Genomic DNA, 21,365 nt, shown 5'->3' with positions numbered 1-21,365 from the left:
TTAGGGTTTCTTTGTCTTCTTCATTTTAAAATTCTTCAGCAGATGAGCGATAAATGGATCTCCAGTTCTCCACATGTATGTTCAGTTGCCTTCTATCGGCTTCTACACCCATTCAAGTGCTTCAAGGTTCACATGCATCCTGATGAATAGAAAGTGGGCTAGCTGCTGTGAACTTTGAAGCTTTGCATCAATCTTGAGGCATATTTGATGGTTGTGACGGTGCATGCACGTGTGGGAAAACAGTGCAGATGGGTGTCATCTTTCCAAGTACGCATGAACGCATCCTTCCTGCCGCAACTGGATAAAGTGTCATATTAGCGTTTCTCAAGCAATATTAGTCAAATATAGTCAAGTTATATTAGTCTGCAGTAGTAACTAGCGTCCAACATTTGTCTTTGAACTAGAAGTATGAAAAAAAGCATTAAGTAGGTTAGTTGATAAAAAAAATGAAGATTAATGCATGAGAAATGTAGATACCTGTCAGGCTTCCTTCTTGACATGAGATTACTTCCAAACTACGCGAAAATTTTCTCTTTTTTTTTGAGATAAACCACTCCCTCTGTCCAACAATGCAAGACATTTGGAGTTTTTAAAGATAATTAAGGTTGAAAGAATGGAGGTTGTGATTGGTGAAGATATAAAGATAGGTAAGAAAATTAAATGATGGACGATTGTTATTGGTTAAGATGAGTATGTGGGTAGAGATGTCCTAGTATTCTTGGGCAAAATTCAAATTTCATATGTCCTTATAATTTTGGATGGAGGGACTACATGGAAAGCTAGTCTGCTTGTTCCTACCTAGTCCATCAGTGCTTCGCTGTACGCCATTCAATTTGTAAAAGTGATGTTTTTGGTGCTCAATGGGGAAAATAAAGGATCTTCACTTCTTCGTGAGCTGATACACATAACTTCAATGCAATCACAAGGAACTGGGTACTCCATTCAGAGAGTGTTACTGCCTTATTGTCGTTCTGCTTCTTTGGCTATCTTTACCGGTATGATATTTGCACATATAAAAACTTCTTGCTTTCGTGTTACCGCTGCCACATGTCCTCAGCAATGCATATAAATCTTTACCAAACACCAACAAATACAGCTCCATGGTCCTTTCTGTTTTGCAAGATCTCTGTGTCATCATCATCCATTATCATGCCCAATGGAGCTGCATCCAGGCAGTTTCACGAGCCCTTGTTCCTGCATCCATCTTCTGATGTTTTGAGATTTATCCCACCTTCCATATGAGTTATATAAGTTGGACATCAGCACACAAAAATCTGGTGTTTCAGGATGAAGTCCAGCCAACTTCTTGATGGCTTCTTCTCCAAATTCTAGCCTGGAATGTAGCTTGCACCCATGGAGGAAGGATCCCCAGACACTAATGCTTGCTTTCATTGGCATATTCTGTATAAATTCCAATGCTTCTTCCAGATTTCCGGCACGGGCCAGCACGTCAACCATACAGGCGTAGTGCTTCATGGAAGGGGTTATGTTAAAATGCCGTGCCATGCTATCAAAATATTCCTTTCCTGCAGTAACCATTCCAGTGTGGCTACAAGCGGAAAGGATGCTTGTGAATACTACTTCATTTGGGTGGACATTGTCTTTCAGCATTTCATTGAAAATACCAATAGAACCAGCTAAATCACCCTGCATGCCATAACCGCCAATCATTGCAGACCAAGTGACAGAATTACGGTCAGTCATATCATTGAAAATCCTCTGGGCAGATAGGAGATCAGCACACTTGTTGTACAGGTTCAGCAGAGCAGTGTTGACATAAATATCAGACATAAATGCATACTTTACCGTGTAAGTATGAAAAGATTTACCAACATGCAGATCTGCCAAGCAAACACAAGCTGAAATGGCATTCACCACAGAGATAGCATCAGGTGATAAACCCTGCATCCTCATCTGGTTGAATAGTACCAGTGATTCATTGGCCATCCCATTCTCAGAGTAACCTGCCATCATTGAATTCCATGCGACTACATCCTTGATCAAAATCCTTTCAAATATGCTGTTAGCATCTGGCAAGGCTTGACATTTGGCATACATATCGACAAGTGCATTCCTGACCATAGCAGACTCCATTGTACCTAACTTAACCCCTATACCATGAATAGATCTTCCGAGGGATAAGTTGCGTAACTGAGCAGAAGCAGAAATAACAGCGGGAATGGTAAATGAGCCGGGAACAATGCTCGCAAATTTCTTGTGAAGAAACAGCTGCAGGGCATCAAGAGGGCACTTGTTCTGTGTATACCTCACAATCATCGCTGTCCACAGAACAAGGTCAACAGACTCGAGCTCATCAAACACACGTCGAGCATCCTCTACTTTCTCGCACTTGGCATACATATCTAGCAGAGAGGCACTGACAAAAGAGTTGGCAGAAAAGCCGTGTTTGATCACTGATCCATGGATCCACCTCCCTTGATGCAAACCAGCGAGCATGGCACAAGCAGAAAGAACACTCGCCATCGTGTATTCACTTGGATCCACACTGTCTTTCCTCATCTCGTTGAACAGCACCAATCCTTCTTCAGCGAAACCATTCTGGATGGACCCGCTCAGCATCGACGTCCACGACACCACATTCCGGTCAGGAACTCTGTCGAACACCTTCCGGGCGGTCTCCAGGTCCCCAGCTTTGGCGTACATGTCGACCAAGCAGTTCATCACGAAGCTATCGGCGCCGCCGGCCGTGACGACGGTGCAGTGCAGCCTCCTCCCGTAGCCGAAATCCGCCGACCTGACGCAGGCCTTGAGCGCGAGGGACAGCACGACGTCGGCCTGCGCGGCCGCGGGGCACCGCCGCTGCATGTCCCCGTGGAGCGCGACGGCGTCCGCGTGGCTCCCCGCGTGGATGAGCCACCCGAGCATGACCCTGTAGGCGTACGCGTCCGGGCGGGGCGTCCCCTCGAACACCCCGCGCGCGGAGGCGAGGTCGCCGAGCGCGGCGTAGCAGCTGAGCAGCTTGGTGCGGGCGCGGAGGCCGCGGAGGAGGCCGCGCGCGAGGAGGCGGCCGTGGAGGGCGCGCAGGGAGGGGAGGGTGCCGCATGCGGGGAGGAGGCGCAGGAGGACGGCGGAGGCGTCGCCGGGAGCGGCGGCGGCGGCGCGCGCCAGGTGCTCGACGGAGTGCATTGCTGCATTGGAGCTTCGGGCTGCCCGACGGCCCAGGCCCGATGGTGTAAGGCCCAGTCATGTTGGAATTTCGAGAAATCTATTTTTGGTGGTGTTCTTTTCTTCTAATGATTTTTGATTCTGATTTCATGACAATTATTCAAGAGTGAAATAGAATTAACTACTAAAATAATAATTTTTTCTTTAGAAAAATTTGATGAGGAACTTTTATATGATTTTTTTCACGAAACATACCATTTAAGAGGTTAGAAAGCATGCAAAAAAAATCCAAAATCTTATTAAAAAATGAACAGGGACTACGCCCTTGCGAAAGATAAATAATAACTATTATTCGTTGCTTTAACACTGGACTGATGTTTATCTACATTTTTCTAATATCAAAACAGCGTGATTACATCCCTTGTGAAGTTGAGAAATTTAAACCAGAATATTTTTACATGCCGGTAAAAGTTTACCTCATCCCTCCTTGTGATCTTGTCTAGCTCCCTTGAGTTTGGAACTAGTAATGATCAATCAACCAACCCAACATATAATTTGTAGGTTGATCGAACTATACTGTTGGTAATATAATCCTTGAGGAATGATGATATAGACAAAGTGCCATTGATTTATACTTGTGTTGATTTAAGATCATGTAAAGATCAAACAAGCTATAAGCTTCAAGGTTACACACACTTTATTACTGTACTGTTTATGTCAAGATGATGTCACACCACCTTCAGGGGCCAAATTTTTAGCTAATAAGAAAGGACATTCTTCTTCATAGTCCTCGTGTTAATTTAAGATTTTGTAAAATGATATTTGCCATTTGGATTTGTAGTGAATCTCATGGAAAGAGATAGGGTGCTTAATTTGAAAATACTAGAGGTAACCATATTTCAAGAATAATTAATGTCCATTGATGCGTTCTACAATACACTTGAAAGCTACCGGTGATTCCGCTCTATTACTGTAAAATACTTAATATGCGTTAAATATCTTCTATCTCTCCGAGGCTGCCAGGGGGCGATCATTTGGCTTATTTATAAAAAGAACCAGACAACATATTTATAAATAAAAAATAAATTATAAATAAAAAATTGTATATGTGCTTTTAGCGATCTAAAAGCCAAGATCAAAAATAAACCATGATTAAAAAATCACAAAATCAACTTTAAATTTAAAATTTAAAATTTAGCTTATAAGCATAAGCCGAAGAGAAAAGATCAGGTTCCATGCCATCGAAGAAATAAGAGGCGTTTGATTAAAGAAGGGTTGTCTTAAGGTCAACCAAGACACAACCCTTCTAGTTGGTCGTTTTGTTGTTTTAAGGTATTGTTTAGTTTGCAAAATTTTTTTAAAAAACATCACATCAAAACTTTAAACACATATTTGAAGTATTAAACGTAGTCTAATTACAAAACAAATTTCAGACTCCGTCGGGAAACCACGAGACGAATCTTTTGAGTCTAATTAATCCGTCATTAGCATATGTTGATTACTGTAGCACTTATGGCTAATTACGTTCTGATTAGACTCAAAATATTTGTCTCAAGATTTTGATTCATCTATGTTTAGTGGTTCATTTAAATGTCCAAAAATTTGATGTGATATTTTTGTGAAAACTTTTTGGGAACTAAACAAGGCCTAAGTAGTTTTTATCCGTTATATTGTATACTTGTTATAGTTTTCTTGATTTAATTTGTTTTTCTCATCATAGCCATATGATTTAAAGAAATTGCCATATAAACTCTTACGTGTCCAACTCTAAGTTTATGGTCGGCCTAACAGCACACTCTCTTTATGTTTTTAGTCCTCCATCTTGACCTCCCACCTCTTGTTTTCTGAGCTTTTATTTTTTATGTTCCACCTTCTTCTCAACCCCTTCCTTTGCGCCACACCACCACCTCTTTTCACCTCCTTCCTCTTAGAATAAAAATGACACCATGCCATGATAAAAATAACCTAAAAGCATCGTTTGGTAAAAAAATCCGCTCCATTAGCTAATATATCCCTGGTAAAATAATTATTCTCGATTCCATTGGTGAAAATTACCCTCGATAGAGATGCAAAGTGTTTACCCTGTGCGAGTCAGCAATTCGGCACCACCGGTCCCCTGGTAATGAAAAGTAACTTCTACTAGTGTTAAATTAGCACCAAATGTCCGTAAAAAAATTATTCTGGTAGAACTAAAAAATATACTCTAGATAGGTTTTGTCTTGATAAAATTATAGTGGTCCTCTTCTGACTTCTTGGTTAAGTAATTCTTTTATTCATGCCTTTCTCTTCTTGTCCTAGGTTGAATGGTCGTGATTTAGGCCTCTAATCGATTGTAGTGAGTAATGACAATTAATGAGGAAGGATGAGTTCAAAAGAATTTAGTCCTTTGAGTCTTTGTGATTGATAGTTTCTGGCGTATTCAATAAGGGTATGTTTGGTTGGCTGGACATTCCTCGATGAGAGATGTACGTTTAGTTTTTTTATGTGTTTGGTTCGCGGGTGGAACTGGATAGGATAGCCTAGGAGGGGAATATTTTATGAAGATGCTGGATGGGTGTATCCGGCCAAATTGGCTGGATGAGCTCTTCCATCTTCACTAATAGTGACAATTAGTGATTGTTTAGTGATAATTAGCATATTTTGTTATTAATTAGTAATTACCAAGTTTAAATTAGTGTTAATTAGTGACGATAGATATATTTTATGATTAATTTGTACTAATTAGGAATCTAGGATAAGATCTATGTTAATTAATTAATAATACTATTTATTTGTAATTAAATATGCTCATCCCACCCATCCAACAAAAAAACATTGGATCATCCCATCTATCCAACCAAACATAAATCTGGATCACCGTATCACTAAAGATATGTATGACCATATCCCATCTCACCTTGACCACCAACCAAACACACCTTAAGTTGATAAATTGGGTGGCAAAAGAGATGGTAAATTGTATTTTTCATTTTGCTTTGAGTTGCAAGAAAAGAGAGGCTGACATGGGTGCCATACATGTACTCATACAGTGCTAGGCAGGTGGTGGACTCATTTTTTGATTAGGTAAAAGTAATACTGTTAAGAGGGATGTCACTTTGAAACCTAGACATGAAATCACGATGCTCACAATTTTATTTGAGATGAGTTCCTCAAAATTGCAATAGAGTCCAGGAATTTTTCAATTGAACCGAAATTCCATTTTGCTAATGGAAGTTCTGTTCGGAGCCATACCATTCTGTTAGGTTATGTTGGAAATTGACGAAACTTTTGTTGCGTCTTTTGGTTCTGTTATGTTTGGCTCTGTTGAAATGATGGGGTGATTCCATGTTGACTTTGCAGGTTGATCGAGTTATACTGTTGGTAATATAATCCTACATAGTATAGACAAAAGGTATCATGATTTATTCTTGTGTTGATTTAAGATCATGTAAAGACCAACAAGCTTTAGGCTATAAAGTTACAGACATTATTAATACTGTACTGTTTATGTGAAGATGATTTAAGAGATGATGTAACACCACCTTCAGGGGCCAAAGTATAAATTAACAATTGAGCTAATAAAAATGGACTCTTTTCTTCGTAGTCCTCGTGATAATTTAGGATTTTGTAAAATGATTTTTCCATTTGGATTTATAGTGAAACTCATCGAAAGAGATTCTTTACGATGCAAGAGGTAACTTTATGTCAAGAATAACGACGATTGATGTGTTCTACCCTGCATTTGAAAGCTACTAGTGCTTCTGCTCTATAACTACTACATGTTCTAGAATATTCTATAAACGTTTATATAATGTGTAGCATGGACGAAAGAGATCTCAAAAGATTCCTTTAAATCACTTCAGTAATTAACTTTTAAATTTTGAATCTATTAGATTCCCTTCTAAACATTTGATGGACTTTGAAATCATTGAAAAAATTTAAATAATAGCACTCAGGCCATGTTCGGCACCAAGATTGCTTAACCAGATTCTCCTCTTTTCCCATATACACGTTTCTCGAACTTCTAAGCGGTGTATTTTTTATGAAAATTTTCTATAGAAAAGTTATTTAAAAAATCAGATTAATCTATTTTATATTTTTTTAATAATCAATTAATCTACTTATCTATTACTACGTATGCAAGATAACCCTCGTCTGCCTCTTACCGAACGAACGCAGCCCCAGTATACACGTGCTTATATTTGGCACGAAACTTCACCGGTGTGGTATACAATACAGTTGCCTCGACTGACGTGCGTGAATATATATTTTTTTATCTCTCCGCGTAAGCTGCTGCATCATCAAGGAAATAATAGCTGTTTGACTAAACATTGACCTAACGTCAACTAAGACTCGTCTTGTTGTTTTAAGAAGTTTTCATCCATTTTATTTTATACTCACTTGTAATAGATTTCTCGATCTAATTTGCTTTTCTCGTCACTGCCATATGATTTAAGAAACTGTCATACTTACATGTCCTGTCTAAGTTTATGATAATTATTATAATTTTTAAGTCCCCGTATATCTCTTCGCTTTGAGAAATCACGGCTATAATTAATATTTTTTCCAGTACTTCCTTACTACTCCCTCCAATTATGTTTGTTTGACGTTTTGGATAAGTATTTTACTCTATTATTTTTATAATTTGCTTGTACTAAACCAATTAATCCTGTCCGGAGGGAGTAATTCTCACGCCGACACATGCGTTGTTTTTCTTACCTAATTTCAAGCGATTAACTATCCAAGTACTGCAAGCACTTCCCAGAGTAATTTATGAATTTCTACTTGGCCCAGTTAATTAAATGCTTGCACTATTTTTTAGAATTTTATTGTAGTATTTTTTTTAAAAAAATCACGGCTACACCAGTAATCAAGGCATAAAAAATAGTGACACGCTGAATAACGGTATCTTGTAGTATTTTTAATTTAACAAAAGGGGAAAAGAGAAAGAGGAGAGAGAGGAACGTCTTGTTTAATCAACATCCTAAAGCCACTCATTGTTGATAACTTAAGCTGAAATTAATGAGCCGATAAACATCACAAAAGTACAGTTTTAATTCAATAGTAGTAGATGGGCAATCCGCATAAATAAGACATTAGGCAGGTACAAAGAATATTTTTAATTTTGATGGTGCCATGGTGATAGTGCATGTAATGCCAAAGCACAAGATAAACATATATTATGTTATGTGACAATCCTTTTTATATAGGAATATCCATATCAATTTGATTTTATATGGATATCCATCAAGATTTGATTGATTTTTAATATTACAAAGTTAAGTGGGTAAATTATAAAAATACAATGAAAGTATGTGGTGGTAGGCTTTTATATTAGTAAAGACGATCGACTTCTTTTGGACGCTGCAGCATGATTTGGTGCAAGGTTCTCTAGAAGACATGGTAATTAAATGCCACAGTTTCTTTATGTCCTATAGCTATAATTAATAATGCTGCATTTTGTTACTGCTATTTGCCTCCTTGGCTCCATATACAACATGCATCAAATGCACTACAACAATTAGAGACAGAAGAGGACACATCAAGGTTGGTGTCATTGGTCCTAGATTCCATCTGCCTATTCCCATATGTGTCATTGGTCTTAGATTCCATCAAATGTACAGATCATCCGTCCTGATCACTTCACTCACATGCAAAAGGTAACCCCTATGGGACTGACAATTAATCTAATTGTGCTTAAGTCTTCCTTTATATGCAATGGGAAAGCAAACTGTTTATCAATGTATTGAGTTGTTTTAAGGTGCTTCACTTACCTCCCCCAAGAGACAATACTTTGGATTAATCCTAGACCTCCATTGCATAGGGGCAGTTTGGAAACAATGTTTTGCTCACTAGTGGCCGTGAAGGCTAAAAGGGCAAGCAAATCAACCAGCACATTAATTTTTGAATAAATTGATAGAATGCTTGTCGCAATAATAAAAATCATTTCTTACCCAAATTATGAAACTGGAGGTCAACATTGACATGGCATTACAAATTAATTACAAATGATTCTTTTCAAAAATTGTTATAGTGGTCAGGATTTTAAATCTGAACAAGCATGTTGTAAAATCAAAATTTGAATTTATCAAAACTTTATTCCCTATAGCTTTGACATGTGTTTATTGGTTTCTGTTTTTAACATATTATAAACTACTTGGATGTTTGAAATTTCATTTAAGCTTTCAAAATATTACTTGATTCTCAACAATTATAGGTTCAAAATCTGAAATATTTTATGATTTTTTTCACATTGTTTGATATTTGTATTGTACATTGCAGGATGTTAGTAAATAATCAAAGTATATACCATTAATAAGAAATAGTTTGTCAAAAGGTCAAGTATTTAAATAGAGTGCTAAATTGAAATATATTGCGTTCTATATTATTCTGTCAAAAGTTTTTAACTCACTTGAGAAATAATTGATGGCCTATTACCCCCTACAGAGTACGAGTTGTATCAACCATTGAATCACCTAGAATGGAGGGGCCTAGAATAACTTGGGAGCACCTTGAACGAGATATTTCCATCTACATCTATATAAGTCCATTTGATGAAGTGATTGCTCTATTTGTACAATTTCATTGTAATAATATAATTAATTTTCTTGAGGCGTGATCCTTTTCCTCAATGTCATTTTCTTCATTTGTTGGCTTTCCATCAATTTGTCTGTGTTCTGCACTCGTATTAAATATGTTATCTTTCTTATGGACATTCAGTTCTACTCCTCTTGCTGGACAATAGTATCTTCTATTTTGGTAACAAATCATTTCACTCTATACATTTTTGGTGACAAATCATTTCAATCTACACATTTTTAACTGTGTAGGAAAGGCATGTGAATAGATGGGACATAAATAACGAAGTTGGTTCTATGACACATTAGCCATACATAGATGGCCAAAACGGGCCTATGTAGATGATTGGCTGACCGACCAAACTCTTTCGGTCTGTGATATTAGGCCTATTCTCAAACAGGCCAAATAAACCGTTTACGAAGAGTGATTATCACAGACGGCTAATTAATTACGTGAACCGTCTATGATATCCACTCTTCGTACGCGGCCCTCGTAAGGTGCTTGTCTGTAATAATCACTCTTAGCAGATGACCCTAAGTCCCCGACCATCTGCAATAATATTCTGGTTCGACATGACGCATCATAACCTCTAAGTCTAATTCATCGACCCCGACCACCTATATCATCAGAGCGAATGTGCTCGTCTAACTTCTAAGATGTACGATGGATGAAATCTTGGCATATCGTATACCCATGCCCTATCCATGTTAGACAATATATGCATTTAGGTAATATTAGAATCTCATCATGCAGCATTATTTAGATGGTTTAGGTCGAGTAGATATGGTGTGGTTCATGTGAAAATAGTGTCATTCGTGCAAAAGAATACATTTGTTCGTGCAAAAGCAATATCGTTCAAGTGAAACAATTCGTTTGTTTGTGCAAAATGGTGTGGTTTATGGGAAACCGATAAGGTTCGTACAAAACAATATGTTTGTTCGTGTCAAACGGATCTTTATCCACGGTCTCGATCTTTTGAGCATGTTGAGATTGCCTGGTGGCCGCTTAGGCTCGTAGGCAAAACTAAAGTTGAACTCTCTTGCTTTTATAGATATTGAGAATAGAATTTCCATAGCAAATATTTGGCGTAGTTGATTTGCTGGGTATATAAACAATTTCTAGCTCTCTATGCTAGTTTCACTGAAATGTGACATACAAATATACTTGGTCTATACAGTGGATGTGGGTGACAGTATCTTCTAATGTATGTTTTAGGTTTTCCTCATTGCCGATATCAATAGGTAACATGGTACAGTAAAACGTGCTAACCATGATAAATTTGAAAAAAATATATGAAAAAAATAAAATATTTCTTAAATTTATTTGAATTTTGTGTGGTATTATTGTTACCTCCTTCTACTAATTTTACGATTTTTAATACTTATTTCTACGTCAAAAAAAAACTCTGGGACGGCAGAAGTACCACATAGTTGATGGCTGGCCATCAGTGACTCCATGCCATCTTCTGCGAATGAAAAATGGACTGGTGTGATACGTGGCAGGCATTCTTTTTCTTACGAAGTTTTGATTGCAAGACTCCAAGGCATTTACTACAGTGTGCACACCCAGCGTGTCTCAGCCATTTCACACGCTGAAGTGAAACCCAACTACCCAAGCCACCAACCCCGCGCGCGAATTGCATGGCTATGCATGCATGCCACGACCTCTATATAAACCCACCCAGAAATGGTCACGCAAACCATCAAACGAAGTGGCACACGGTCGGAGGATCATCGGAGAACTCGCCGAGAAATTAAGCGAACTTGTGCGATGGCGACGGTGGATGTGTTGACGTCGGAGGTGGTCGTCCCGGCCGAGGAGACGCCGGCGGGCGCCGTCTGGCTGTCCAACCTCGACCTCGCCGCGCGCCGCGGGTACACGCCCACGGTGTACTTCTACCGGCCGAACGGCGGCGAGGATGGGTTCTTTGCGGCGGACGCTGTGAGGGACAGCCTCGCGAGGGCGCTGGTGGCGTTCTACCCGCTCGCCGGCCGCCTTGGGCTCGACGGCGACGGGCGTGTCCAGGTCGACTGCACCGGCGAGGGCGCGGTGTTCGTGACGGCGAGGTCTGGGTACGCGCTCGACGACCTGATGAGCGAGTTCGTGCCGTGCGGCGAGATGAGGGACCTGTTCGTGCCCCCGGCGCCGGCGCCGGCGCCGAACCCGCCGTGCGTGCTGCTGATGGCGCAGGTCACGTACCTGCGCTGCGGCGGCGTCGTGCTCGGCCTGGCGCTGCACCACTTGGTGGTGGACGCGAGGAGCGCGGCGCACTTCGTGGAGACGTGGGCGAGCATTGCCGCAGGTGGCGGCGACGGGGACGCGCCGGTGCCACCCTGCTTTGAACACAGGCTGCTCGCCGCGCGGCCGGCGCCGGCGCGCACGGTGCTGTACGACCACCCGGAGTACAAGCCCGAGCCGGCGCCGGTGCATGCCGTCGCGGCGTCCACGTACGCGAGCGCCATCATCACGCTGACGAAGCAGCAGGTGGCCGCCCTGAAAGCGCAGTGCGGGGGAGCGTCCACGTTCCGCGCCGTGGTGGCGCTGGTGTGGCAGTGCGCGTGCCGCGCGCGGGCGCTTCCGCCGGAGGCGGAGACGAGGCTCTACTCCATGATCGACATGCGGCCGCGCCTGTCCCCGCCGCTGCCGCCGGGGTACTTCGGCAACGCGGTGATCCGCACGTCGACGGTGGCGACGGTCGGGGAGGTGTTGTCCAACCCCGTCGGCCACGCGGCGCGGCGGGCGCGGGCGGCGACGAGCCAGGGCGACGACTACGCGCGGTCGCTGGTGGACTACCTGGAGGGCGTCGACGCGATGAACCTGCCGAGGAGCGGCATCTCGCGGGCGCACCTCCGCGCCATCAGCTGGCTGGGCATGTCGCTCTCCGACGCCGACTTCGGGTGGGGCTCGCCGGAGTTCATGGGGCCGGCGCTCATGTACTACAGCGGCTTCGTGTACGTGATGAACGCGCCGGGGAAGGACGGCGCCGTCGCGCTGGCGCTGTCGCTGGAGCCGGAGAGCATGCCGGAGTTCAGGAAGGTGTTCGCCGACGAGGTGGCACGTCTCGATTTGTAGTTTCTGGACTCATACGTGTCCAAAATTAATGAGTGCTAACACAGCACTGCACTGTACTGTCCTTTTTTTTTATTTTGTACTTTTCGAAATGGAATATGTGCTGGACCGTTGTCTTCCTAGCAAATATAAATATTTGTCATCCATTCATGTTAGTTCGTCGCATGCTCCCTCATACTTTTTTTTACGATGTTTAATTATTTATCTTATTTAAAAAATCATGTAAATATTATTTATTTTATTTGTGACTTATTTATTATCAAAAGAACTTTAAACATGACTTGTTATTTTTTATTTGTACTAAATTTTTAAATAAGAAGAATAATCAAACATTATAACCAAAAGAGCTAAACATTTTATATTATGAAACGAAAATGGCAGTCGTTACTGAGGTTAGATCGTAAGACTGATGGATAGGTGACTTTTTAAATAGACCATACCAAACAAAGGGTTTGGCTTGCACCGTCATTTTTCACTTTTACTTATGTTTATATTTATAACCTAAATTTAAGTTTAACCTTCGTAGTTGAATTTTTACCTAGAATATATATATAAAAGAATTTGTTTTTTTACGTATACGCCGTTTCGCTTTTTCTCTGAGAAGACCGAACAACGAGTCAACGACCTCCCAAGATTCCTGCTGTTTGCAAAGGACCGCCTGGTTTATCCGGTTTCTAGTGGTCCATATGCAGAAGCCATCAGATGGGTTTTTAACTAGAACAGACCGCACGAATGGATGGCATTAGCCTTCTTATGAAACCATCGGTTTGTTTTGGTCTTAATAACTAAAAACATGTTGGGGCCAATTTGTAATTGTTTAGTTTCTTCTTAATACTTATAATTAATACTTATAAGAGTATTTTCCAACGAGTGTAGTGATGATGTACATCACTACCGGTCATGCTACGTGCTTACTTCAGTCGAACGTCAGAATATGCAAATCTGATCGGTCCAATTTTCCACCGGTCAAGTAATAATGGGTCGGTACTCGGAGCCAGTCCGGCAGTATTTGGTTTGTGTTTAGCCCTGTACGATTGACTGCATTCCTGATGAGTGCTCAATCTGGCTTTTCTTTCAAAGAAAAACAAAACATGTTACGGCCGCCGTATAGTGCTAAAATGCTCTTCTTATTACATTTATATCAGCTACAAATTCATATATATTGAAGTAAAAAACACACTAAAAATGGAATTATTTTCTATTTTTCTAAAAGAATCAAAGGTAGATTTTTGTTTCAAAATATTACAAATCTAGATTCCCAACGCCGTGGCAGTGGACGAGAAATTTAAAACGCACATTAGCTAGGCAAATCCGACGTGGTAGATGGACACAAGGTGGCACATTTTCAGGCAACCCCCTTACCATACTATAGATGCCTTTTTATCCTTTGAGAGAGGGCCACCTGTAAATGTTGTGAGACAACCGAGAGGGGGGAGTGGTTAGGGGGCCTGACTATTTTATAAGTGACCCGTTGCCGCTGGGCCGCCCGCTACCTGCACATTTTATGCCCAAGCAGGAGGGTGTGCACAAATTCACCTGAGACCTATTTGAGTGCCCTTATTTAAAACAAGAGTAAAGTACACGGCCGGTCCTTAAACTTGTGGTGCGATACCACTTAGGTCCACAAACTTAGAAAATGCATGTTTAGGTCCATGAACTTATTTTAATATCTAAAATCATGGACCTGGATGATATATTAAAACGAGTTTATGGATCTGGATGGTACATTAAAACAAGTTCATGGACCTGGATGATACATTAAAACAAGTTCATAGATCTAAACGTGTATTTTCTAAGTTTATGAACTTAAGTGGTACCGCGCCATAAGTTTAAGGACCGGCCATATACTTTACTCTTAAAACAATGATAAATTTCTTGTAAATACTTAAAACCGGACAAAATATACCCACAAACATCTAAAAAAATTACATCCATCTCTCCCCATCTTTGTTGGGTTCGGAAAAATCAGAATCGTGAAATTCCTCTTGCAACATTATGTTTCTAGGCAAGGAGCTTCGGAAACCCGTTGGTTAGAACTTTAAAAAATTGTCACATAGTTTGTCAGATTGAGCTCAGGTTTTCTATGGTAAGTTTTTGTGTGCCCATAGGTAAAAATAAAATGTTAATAAAATAAAATGAAATTAAAAAAAATACACACTCTCTCCTTTCAACTAGAGAGTGAATGCCCCTGGCGCCCCGCTCAGCCTCCCTGATTGTTTTTAGGGAGGCCCATGCTTGCGCTTAAAATGCCCTTCTACTGGGTGGCAAGGGGGCCACCTGTAAAATAGCCAAGCCCCCAACCCCCTCTCGCGTCCGTCTATGCACTTTTGTAGGCACCCCCTACCCGAGGATAAAACAGCTAGATAGAGACACCGAGGATGACTGCCTGAAAATGTTACACTTTACTATTCTAGACTCAATGTGCAATTTATTTTTAAAACTTATTTTTAAAATCTATTTTAATTTATACCATTAAAATTAACTTGACCCAGTAAAATACACGGACATTTTTCTAGTAAAAATAAAAATTCATTACAAAGAACTCGCAGGGATGGACCAAATGGTCCTAAGCCTGGGTCACAGCCTACTGTTGTGCCAAAATTTTTCTACTACATGGTAGTAAAATCTATAGGCCTTAAGAGGTTCTTAATCTTCAGTCCCTGGGTATGCTTATGAGTATGCAAGATGATCACATGGGAGGTTGTGTAAGGAGAAAAAGAAAGTTGAAGGGCCTGTTGTAAAATAAAGAGAAACAGGATGAATAATACAAGTAGGAGACACACCCTAAGAAAATATCCCCTTATTTCTCGTATGTTATTTAAATAGTTATAAAAATCCAATAACATTTATAGTTTGATTTTAACAAATAGTTATAAAAAGTAGGAGACGGGGAGTGCATTGCTGGATTGGAGCTTCGGGCTGCAGAAGTTGTTGCCCAGTTTTCAAGGGATTAGCCATCCGACGGCCCAGGCCCGATGGTGTAAGGCCCAGTCATGTTGGAATTTCGAGAAATCTATGTTTGGTGGTGTTCTTTTCTTCTTATGATTTTAGATTTTGGATTATCTGACAATTATTCAAGACTAAAAATAATTGAATTAACTACTAAAAGGTTAGTTTTTTTCAAAATAACATGATGAACTTTTATATGATTTTTTCTTACAAACAACACTATTTAGCAGCTTGGGAATTGTGCAAAAAACCAAAATCTTATTAAAGAAATGAATAAGGTTTATGTCCTCACAAAAGATAAAAGAATATTTTTTTTGTTGCTTTAACTCTCGCCGATGCTTATCAAATTTTCAAAGAGTGAAGTGCACCGGTAGTTCTTAAACTTACTGTGTCATCTAGATCCCTATACTCTCAAATTACACTTTAACGTCCATAAACTTAATTATGCGTCCATTAGTGGTCCAAATTAGCGTCAGGATGACTTTTTAGCTGATGTGGCATCGTGACGTGGATGGTGCTAGCAAGCTGCAGGGGTAATAAAAAGAACTTTTTTCCTTCATAACCCTCGTGTTAATTTAAGATTTTGTAAAATGTATTTCTCATTTGAATTTGTAGTGAAACTCATCGAAAGAGATTCTTAGGGTGCTTTGAGATGCTAGAGGTAACCTTATTTCATGAATATAACGACGATTGATGTGTTGTACACTAAGTTTGAAAGCTACTGGTGATGATTCCGGCACTATTACTAATACAATTAATACAGTTGCCTCAACTAACTTGCGTTAAATATTTTCTATCTCTCCATGTAGGCTGCCACATCATCAAGGAAATAAGGGTCGTTTGATTAAAGATTGACCTAACGTGAACTAAGATAAAAAGAACAAAACCTCAGTTGTATTAGTTTTCTCGATTTAATTTGTTCTTCTCGTCACTGCCATATGATTTAAAGAAACCGTTATATAAAATCTTACATGTTCACTCCAAGTCCTTTCTTTCCTTTCTTTCTCTGCGTGTTTTTAGTTTTCCCATTGAGCAATTTTACGGTGCTAGATACTATGAGATACCAAAATTTTACACTAAGATTTTAGTACCTCGGTACCTACTGTAAAATTACTCTTTCCCATTGCATCTCTCTCCCAGCTCGAGTTCCACCTCCCCTTCCTTCTCCATTTTCACCCTCTTTCCCCAAGGATAAAAAAGATCCCATGCCATGATAAAAAAAATTACCTAGCAGCATCGGTCTATAAAAAGTTCTGTTCTATTAGCTAATATGTACTACCTTTGTTTCATACTTTAAGATTTTCTAGCATTGTCTAAATTATCAATTGATGGATGTATATAATATATATATATAGATTTATTAGCATTCATATAAATCTAGCCAAGACTAAAAAAATCTTACATTGTGAAACGTGTCCTGAATATCCCAACGAATCGGCAACAAAACGGGGGAGTATATCCCTGATAAAAAAAAAGATTTTTCTCGATTCAGCTGGTGAAAATTACCGTCGATAGAGATGTTAAGTGTTTACCCCGTGCGAAGTTAGCATCTTCAGTCCCCTAGTTAAAAAAAATTACCTTCTACCAGTATTAAATTAGCACCACAGGTCCGTAAAAATAATATTCCGGCAGCACTAAAAATACTCTGAATAAGTTATTTCCATTTTTAAGTCCCCGTTATCTTCTATTTGAAATAGCACGCCTATAAATTTTTTCGCAATACTTCTTACTAATTCCCACGACATCACACCTATTATTAATTATATTATTAATTATGTACTTTCTCCGCCTCAAAATAAATACACTTTAAATTTAAACTGAAAAGATAAACTTATTTTATTTTAGGACAAGGTAACAGTTTCAAGCGATTAACCAAGTACCGTAAACACTTCCTAGAGCAAAAGAGGCCTTCCTACCTGGACCACTTAATTAAATGCTTGCACTATTTTTTACTCTATCCATTTATTGTTTGATGCCGTTCTGGATCTAAGTTTGACAACTCATCATATTTAAAAACTTTACATAATTACTAATTAGTTTATTATGATTTTATTTATTATGAAATACACTTCAAGCACATAACTTATAATTTTGCATATTTCTGCAAAAAATTTAAATAAGACTTACACTCAAATGTAGATAAAAATCAAAGTCATCAAATAAAAAAACTAGAAGGTGTATTATAATTTTATTATAGCATTTTTTTTAAAAAAAATCACCGCCATACCCATCATCAAGGCATAAAAAATAGTGTGACACATGAACACCTGGGTGAGGGTACCCTCTAGTGTTGACAAAGGGGAAACAGAAAGAGGAGAGTGAGGAACGTCTGGTTAATTTAATCAACATACTAAAGCCACGCACTGTTGATGCCCTAAGCTGATTTGAGCCGATAAATATAACAATAATACAGTTGTAATTCATAGTAGTAGACATTAGGCAGGTACAAAGAATATTTTTAATTTTGATGTTGCCATGATGATAGTGCATGTACCTATCTGATGGACTTCTTTGGACGCATCATGATTTGGTCCAAGAGATATTTCAACATCACTGTTTTTCTAGAAGACATGGTAAATGCCACACTTTCTTTATGCCCTATAGCTCACTGCATTTTGTTAGTACTATTTGCCTCCTTGGCTCCATGTACAACATGTCCCAAATGTACAGCACCTAGAGACAGAAGAGGACAAGTCAAGGTGGTGCTATTGGTCTTAGGGGTCTGTGTGTAGAGAGCTTTAGATTCTTAGAAGTAGCTGTTTAGTAGCTAACTTCTAAGAATCTGAAAAAACTCCTAAACCTAGCTTCTCCAGCTTCTGGATTCTTAGTTTATTTCTAGAATCTGTAACTATAGATTCTCAGACGTTGTGGACCGTTTATGACAGCTTCTGACAAAAGCAGTTTTTGAAAAAAGCTACAGCTAGAAGACGTTCAGACGTTCCCCAAACAGGCCTAATTCCATCTGCCAACTCCCATATGTGCATTGTGCAGATCATCCGTCCTGTTCACTTCACTCACATGCAAAAATACAGCCCAATGGGAGTGATAATCCAATTGTGCTTCCTTTGTATGCGTGACAATAGAATTAAAAATGGGAGAGCAATTGTTTATCAGTGCTGTATTATTTTAATTGATCCTCGTTACCTTTCGAGCATTACCAAACTTTTTTTGTATTTATTTGTATTTATCATTGTGCGTGAAGGACGGAGGGTTAGATGAGAAAATGGACAACCGTTGAAATTTGTAGCATATGAACTATTACCTCTGTTTCCTAACGTAAGACTATCTAGCACTTAGCACTGAACTAAATTATAGGGATACTAATGAATTTAGACATATATATAAATGATATGCAGTGATATATAGATAAATCTAACCCTAACCAAATGTCTTATAATATGAAACGGATGGATTATATATATATATATGTTTTGTCTTTGTGTTGATTTAAGATTCCGTTCAAATGGTTTGCCCTCTACTTTTGTTTTGTGGTGAAACACATCCAGATTAATTAAGAGTTGCTATATGGTGCTTGAAACACACCCAATTAAGCACCGTAAAACATCTACCAAAAATGAACGAGGCATTTCCATCTATATAAGTCAATTTGATCAAATGATTGCTCTATTTGTAGAATTTCGTTGTAATAATATAAGGTTGTTTGGATTCAGGGACTTTTTTAGTCTATTGTCACATCGGATGTTTGGACGTTAATTAGGAGTATTAAATATAGACTGATAACAAAACCAATTGCATAAATATAGGCTATTTCATTAGACAAATTTTTTAAGCCTAATTAAGCCACGATTAGCAAATGTTTGTTGTAGCATCACATTCATTAATCATGGACTAATTAGGCTCAATAGATTCGTCTCGCGAAATAGTCCAGAATACCGGTTGGATTTTATTACTAGTCTATTTTTAATATTTCTAATTAGTGTCTGAATCGATGTGATAGGGACTTAAAAAAAGTGAAGGGGATCCAGACACCCAAGTAATTTTCTTGAGCCGTGGGTTTTGCTTCATTAGTTGGGTTTTCATTAATTCATATGTGGTCCGCACTGCATTAAATATTCTATCTTCCTTATGGTCACTCAGGTCCTCTTTAGTTTTCAAAAAAAATTTCTAAAAACATTAAATCGAATCGAATTTTTGGACACCTTAATAGAACATTAAATATACATGTACATTAAAACTAATTACATAGTTATTGAGGAAATCGTGAGACAAATCTTTTGAGCCTAATTTGTGATTAGCCATAAGTGCTACAGTAACCTATATATGCTAATGATGGATTAATTAGGTTCAAAAGATTTGTCTTACAGTTTCTTGGTGGAATCTATAATTTATTTTATAATTAGACTACGTTTAATATTTTAAATGTGTGTCTGTATATTCTATATGATGTTTTTTTTTAAAAAAAGTTTTAGTACTATCTACTAGTAGACTCTTTCTCGACTAATAGTATCTTCAGTTATGGTGGCAAGTGATTTCAATCAACTCATTTTTGACTGTGTAGGAAGTGGCCTGTTCGAAGAAGCAAGAAAGTTGCGTTTGTACTTTGAGTACAAAATCCATATTCTATCCTAGCATTAGATGGACATGTTTATATATATAGGGAGAGCAAATGTAGAAAATTGCAACTATTTTCTCAAAATTACCAGGTTGCTACAACTTTAGCATGGTATTTCACTTTCATAAAACTACAACTACAGCTCATGGCTTTATCACAAATCTCTAATTTTAGTCGATGGACCCATATATTAGAAAATACAAGTTGGCCTACCTATCAGTCACATGTTGATCGTAAAGTTGTAGTTTTTTTTTAATAAAATTCCTTGCTACATAGAAGTTTTGTGAAATATGTGGTTAAAGTTATAGTAAAGTGATAATTTTAACAAAATAGTTGTAGTTTTTTGAAATTTACTTACATATATACATACACACACGAGAAAGCATCCTCGGTGTAGTAGTAGCTAGAGTCATTCGCGAGTAACTCTACATACTATGTACTATGGTTCAAAACATATTAACCATATTTACCTACACAGGTATATACCTCTAGTAGAACTTTTTGAATCTCACAACAAATTTATCCATAGCTAGTCTACATCTCTTGAGCATGCTGAGATATACTCCCCCGTCTCTAAATATTTGACGTCGTTGACTTTTTTATACCTGTTTGACTATTCATCTTATTAAAAAAATGTCAAATATGTTAAGCTATATACATGCATAAGAATATATTAACAATACAAAATGATATAAAAATAATTAATAGTTATGTAAATTTTTTAAATAATACAAATAGTCCAACGTGTATAAAAAGTCAACGATGGTAAATATTTAGGGAGAAAGAGGGTATATCAAGATGATAGTGGCAGAGCCGGCCACTGCCTGGTGGCCTAGGCTCATCGGATTTATAGAAATTAAGAATATAACTCTCATAGCAAATACTTGACGTATTTGATTTGCTGGGTATCTAAAAATTGCTAGCTCTCTACGACAGTATCACTGAAATATGACATACAAACATAGATGGTGTATATGGTAATGGGTGACGGTATCTCGTATGTTCCAGGTTTCTCTTATCGTCAGACCCAATGTTAGGTAAGCACGGCAACTACATAGTAGCCATGGTACCATCGTAAACTAAGAAAAGA

The 21,365-nt window shown here is 38.7% G+C and overlaps 2 protein-coding genes across 2 annotated transcripts; one reads left to right on the top strand and one right to left on the bottom strand.

Annotated features, from left to right (window-relative positions):
* Positions 1–209: 209 nt before the first annotated feature.
* On the bottom strand, positions 210–3,147 carry LOC102722588 (pentatricopeptide repeat-containing protein At2g03380, mitochondrial). Its single transcript, XM_006656654.3, has 3 exons — positions 799–3,147; positions 478–559; positions 210–297 (listed from the first exon to the last, which is right to left on the bottom strand). The coding sequence occupies exon 1, from the start codon at positions 3,145–3,147 to the stop codon at positions 1,138–1,140; it is 2,010 nt and encodes a 669-aa protein (XP_006656717.2). The 3' UTR covers positions 210–297; positions 478–559; positions 799–1,137.
* Positions 3,148–11,454: 8,307 nt separating this feature from the next.
* On the top strand, positions 11,455–12,869 carry LOC102722306 (putrescine hydroxycinnamoyltransferase 2-like). The gene is made up of 2 exons (XM_040525336.1): positions 11,455–11,898; positions 12,388–12,869. Exons 1-2 carry the CDS (start codon positions 11,455–11,457, stop codon positions 12,754–12,756), a joined length of 813 nt encoding a protein of 270 aa, XP_040381270.1. The 3' UTR covers positions 12,757–12,869.
* The last annotated feature ends 8,496 nt before the right edge of the window (positions 12,870–21,365 follow it).

This window comes from Oryza brachyantha, chromosome 6 (assembly GCF_000231095.2).
Source record: "Oryza brachyantha chromosome 6, ObraRS2, whole genome shotgun sequence".
In the NCBI taxonomy this organism is placed as follows: Eukaryota; Viridiplantae; Streptophyta; class Magnoliopsida; order Poales; family Poaceae; genus Oryza; species Oryza brachyantha.
The sequence above is the reverse complement of the archived record's forward strand: the minus strand, read 5'-3'. Positions and strand labels throughout refer to the sequence as shown.

Excerpts from the sequence above, each read along its gene's own strand:
- LOC102722588 (XM_006656654.3), bottom strand. The coding sequence starts at position 3,147 with ATGCACTCCGTCGAGCACCTGGCGCGCGCCGCCGCCGCCGCTCCCGGC.
- LOC102722306 (XM_040525336.1), top strand. The coding sequence starts at position 11,455 with ATGGCGACGGTGGATGTGTTGACGTCGGAGGTGGTCGTCCCGGCCGAG. Across the intron at positions 11,899-12,387 it reads CGTACCTGCGCTGCGGCGGC|GTGTTGTCCAACCCCGTCGG; the intron begins GTCGTGCTCGGC and ends ACGGTCGGGGAG.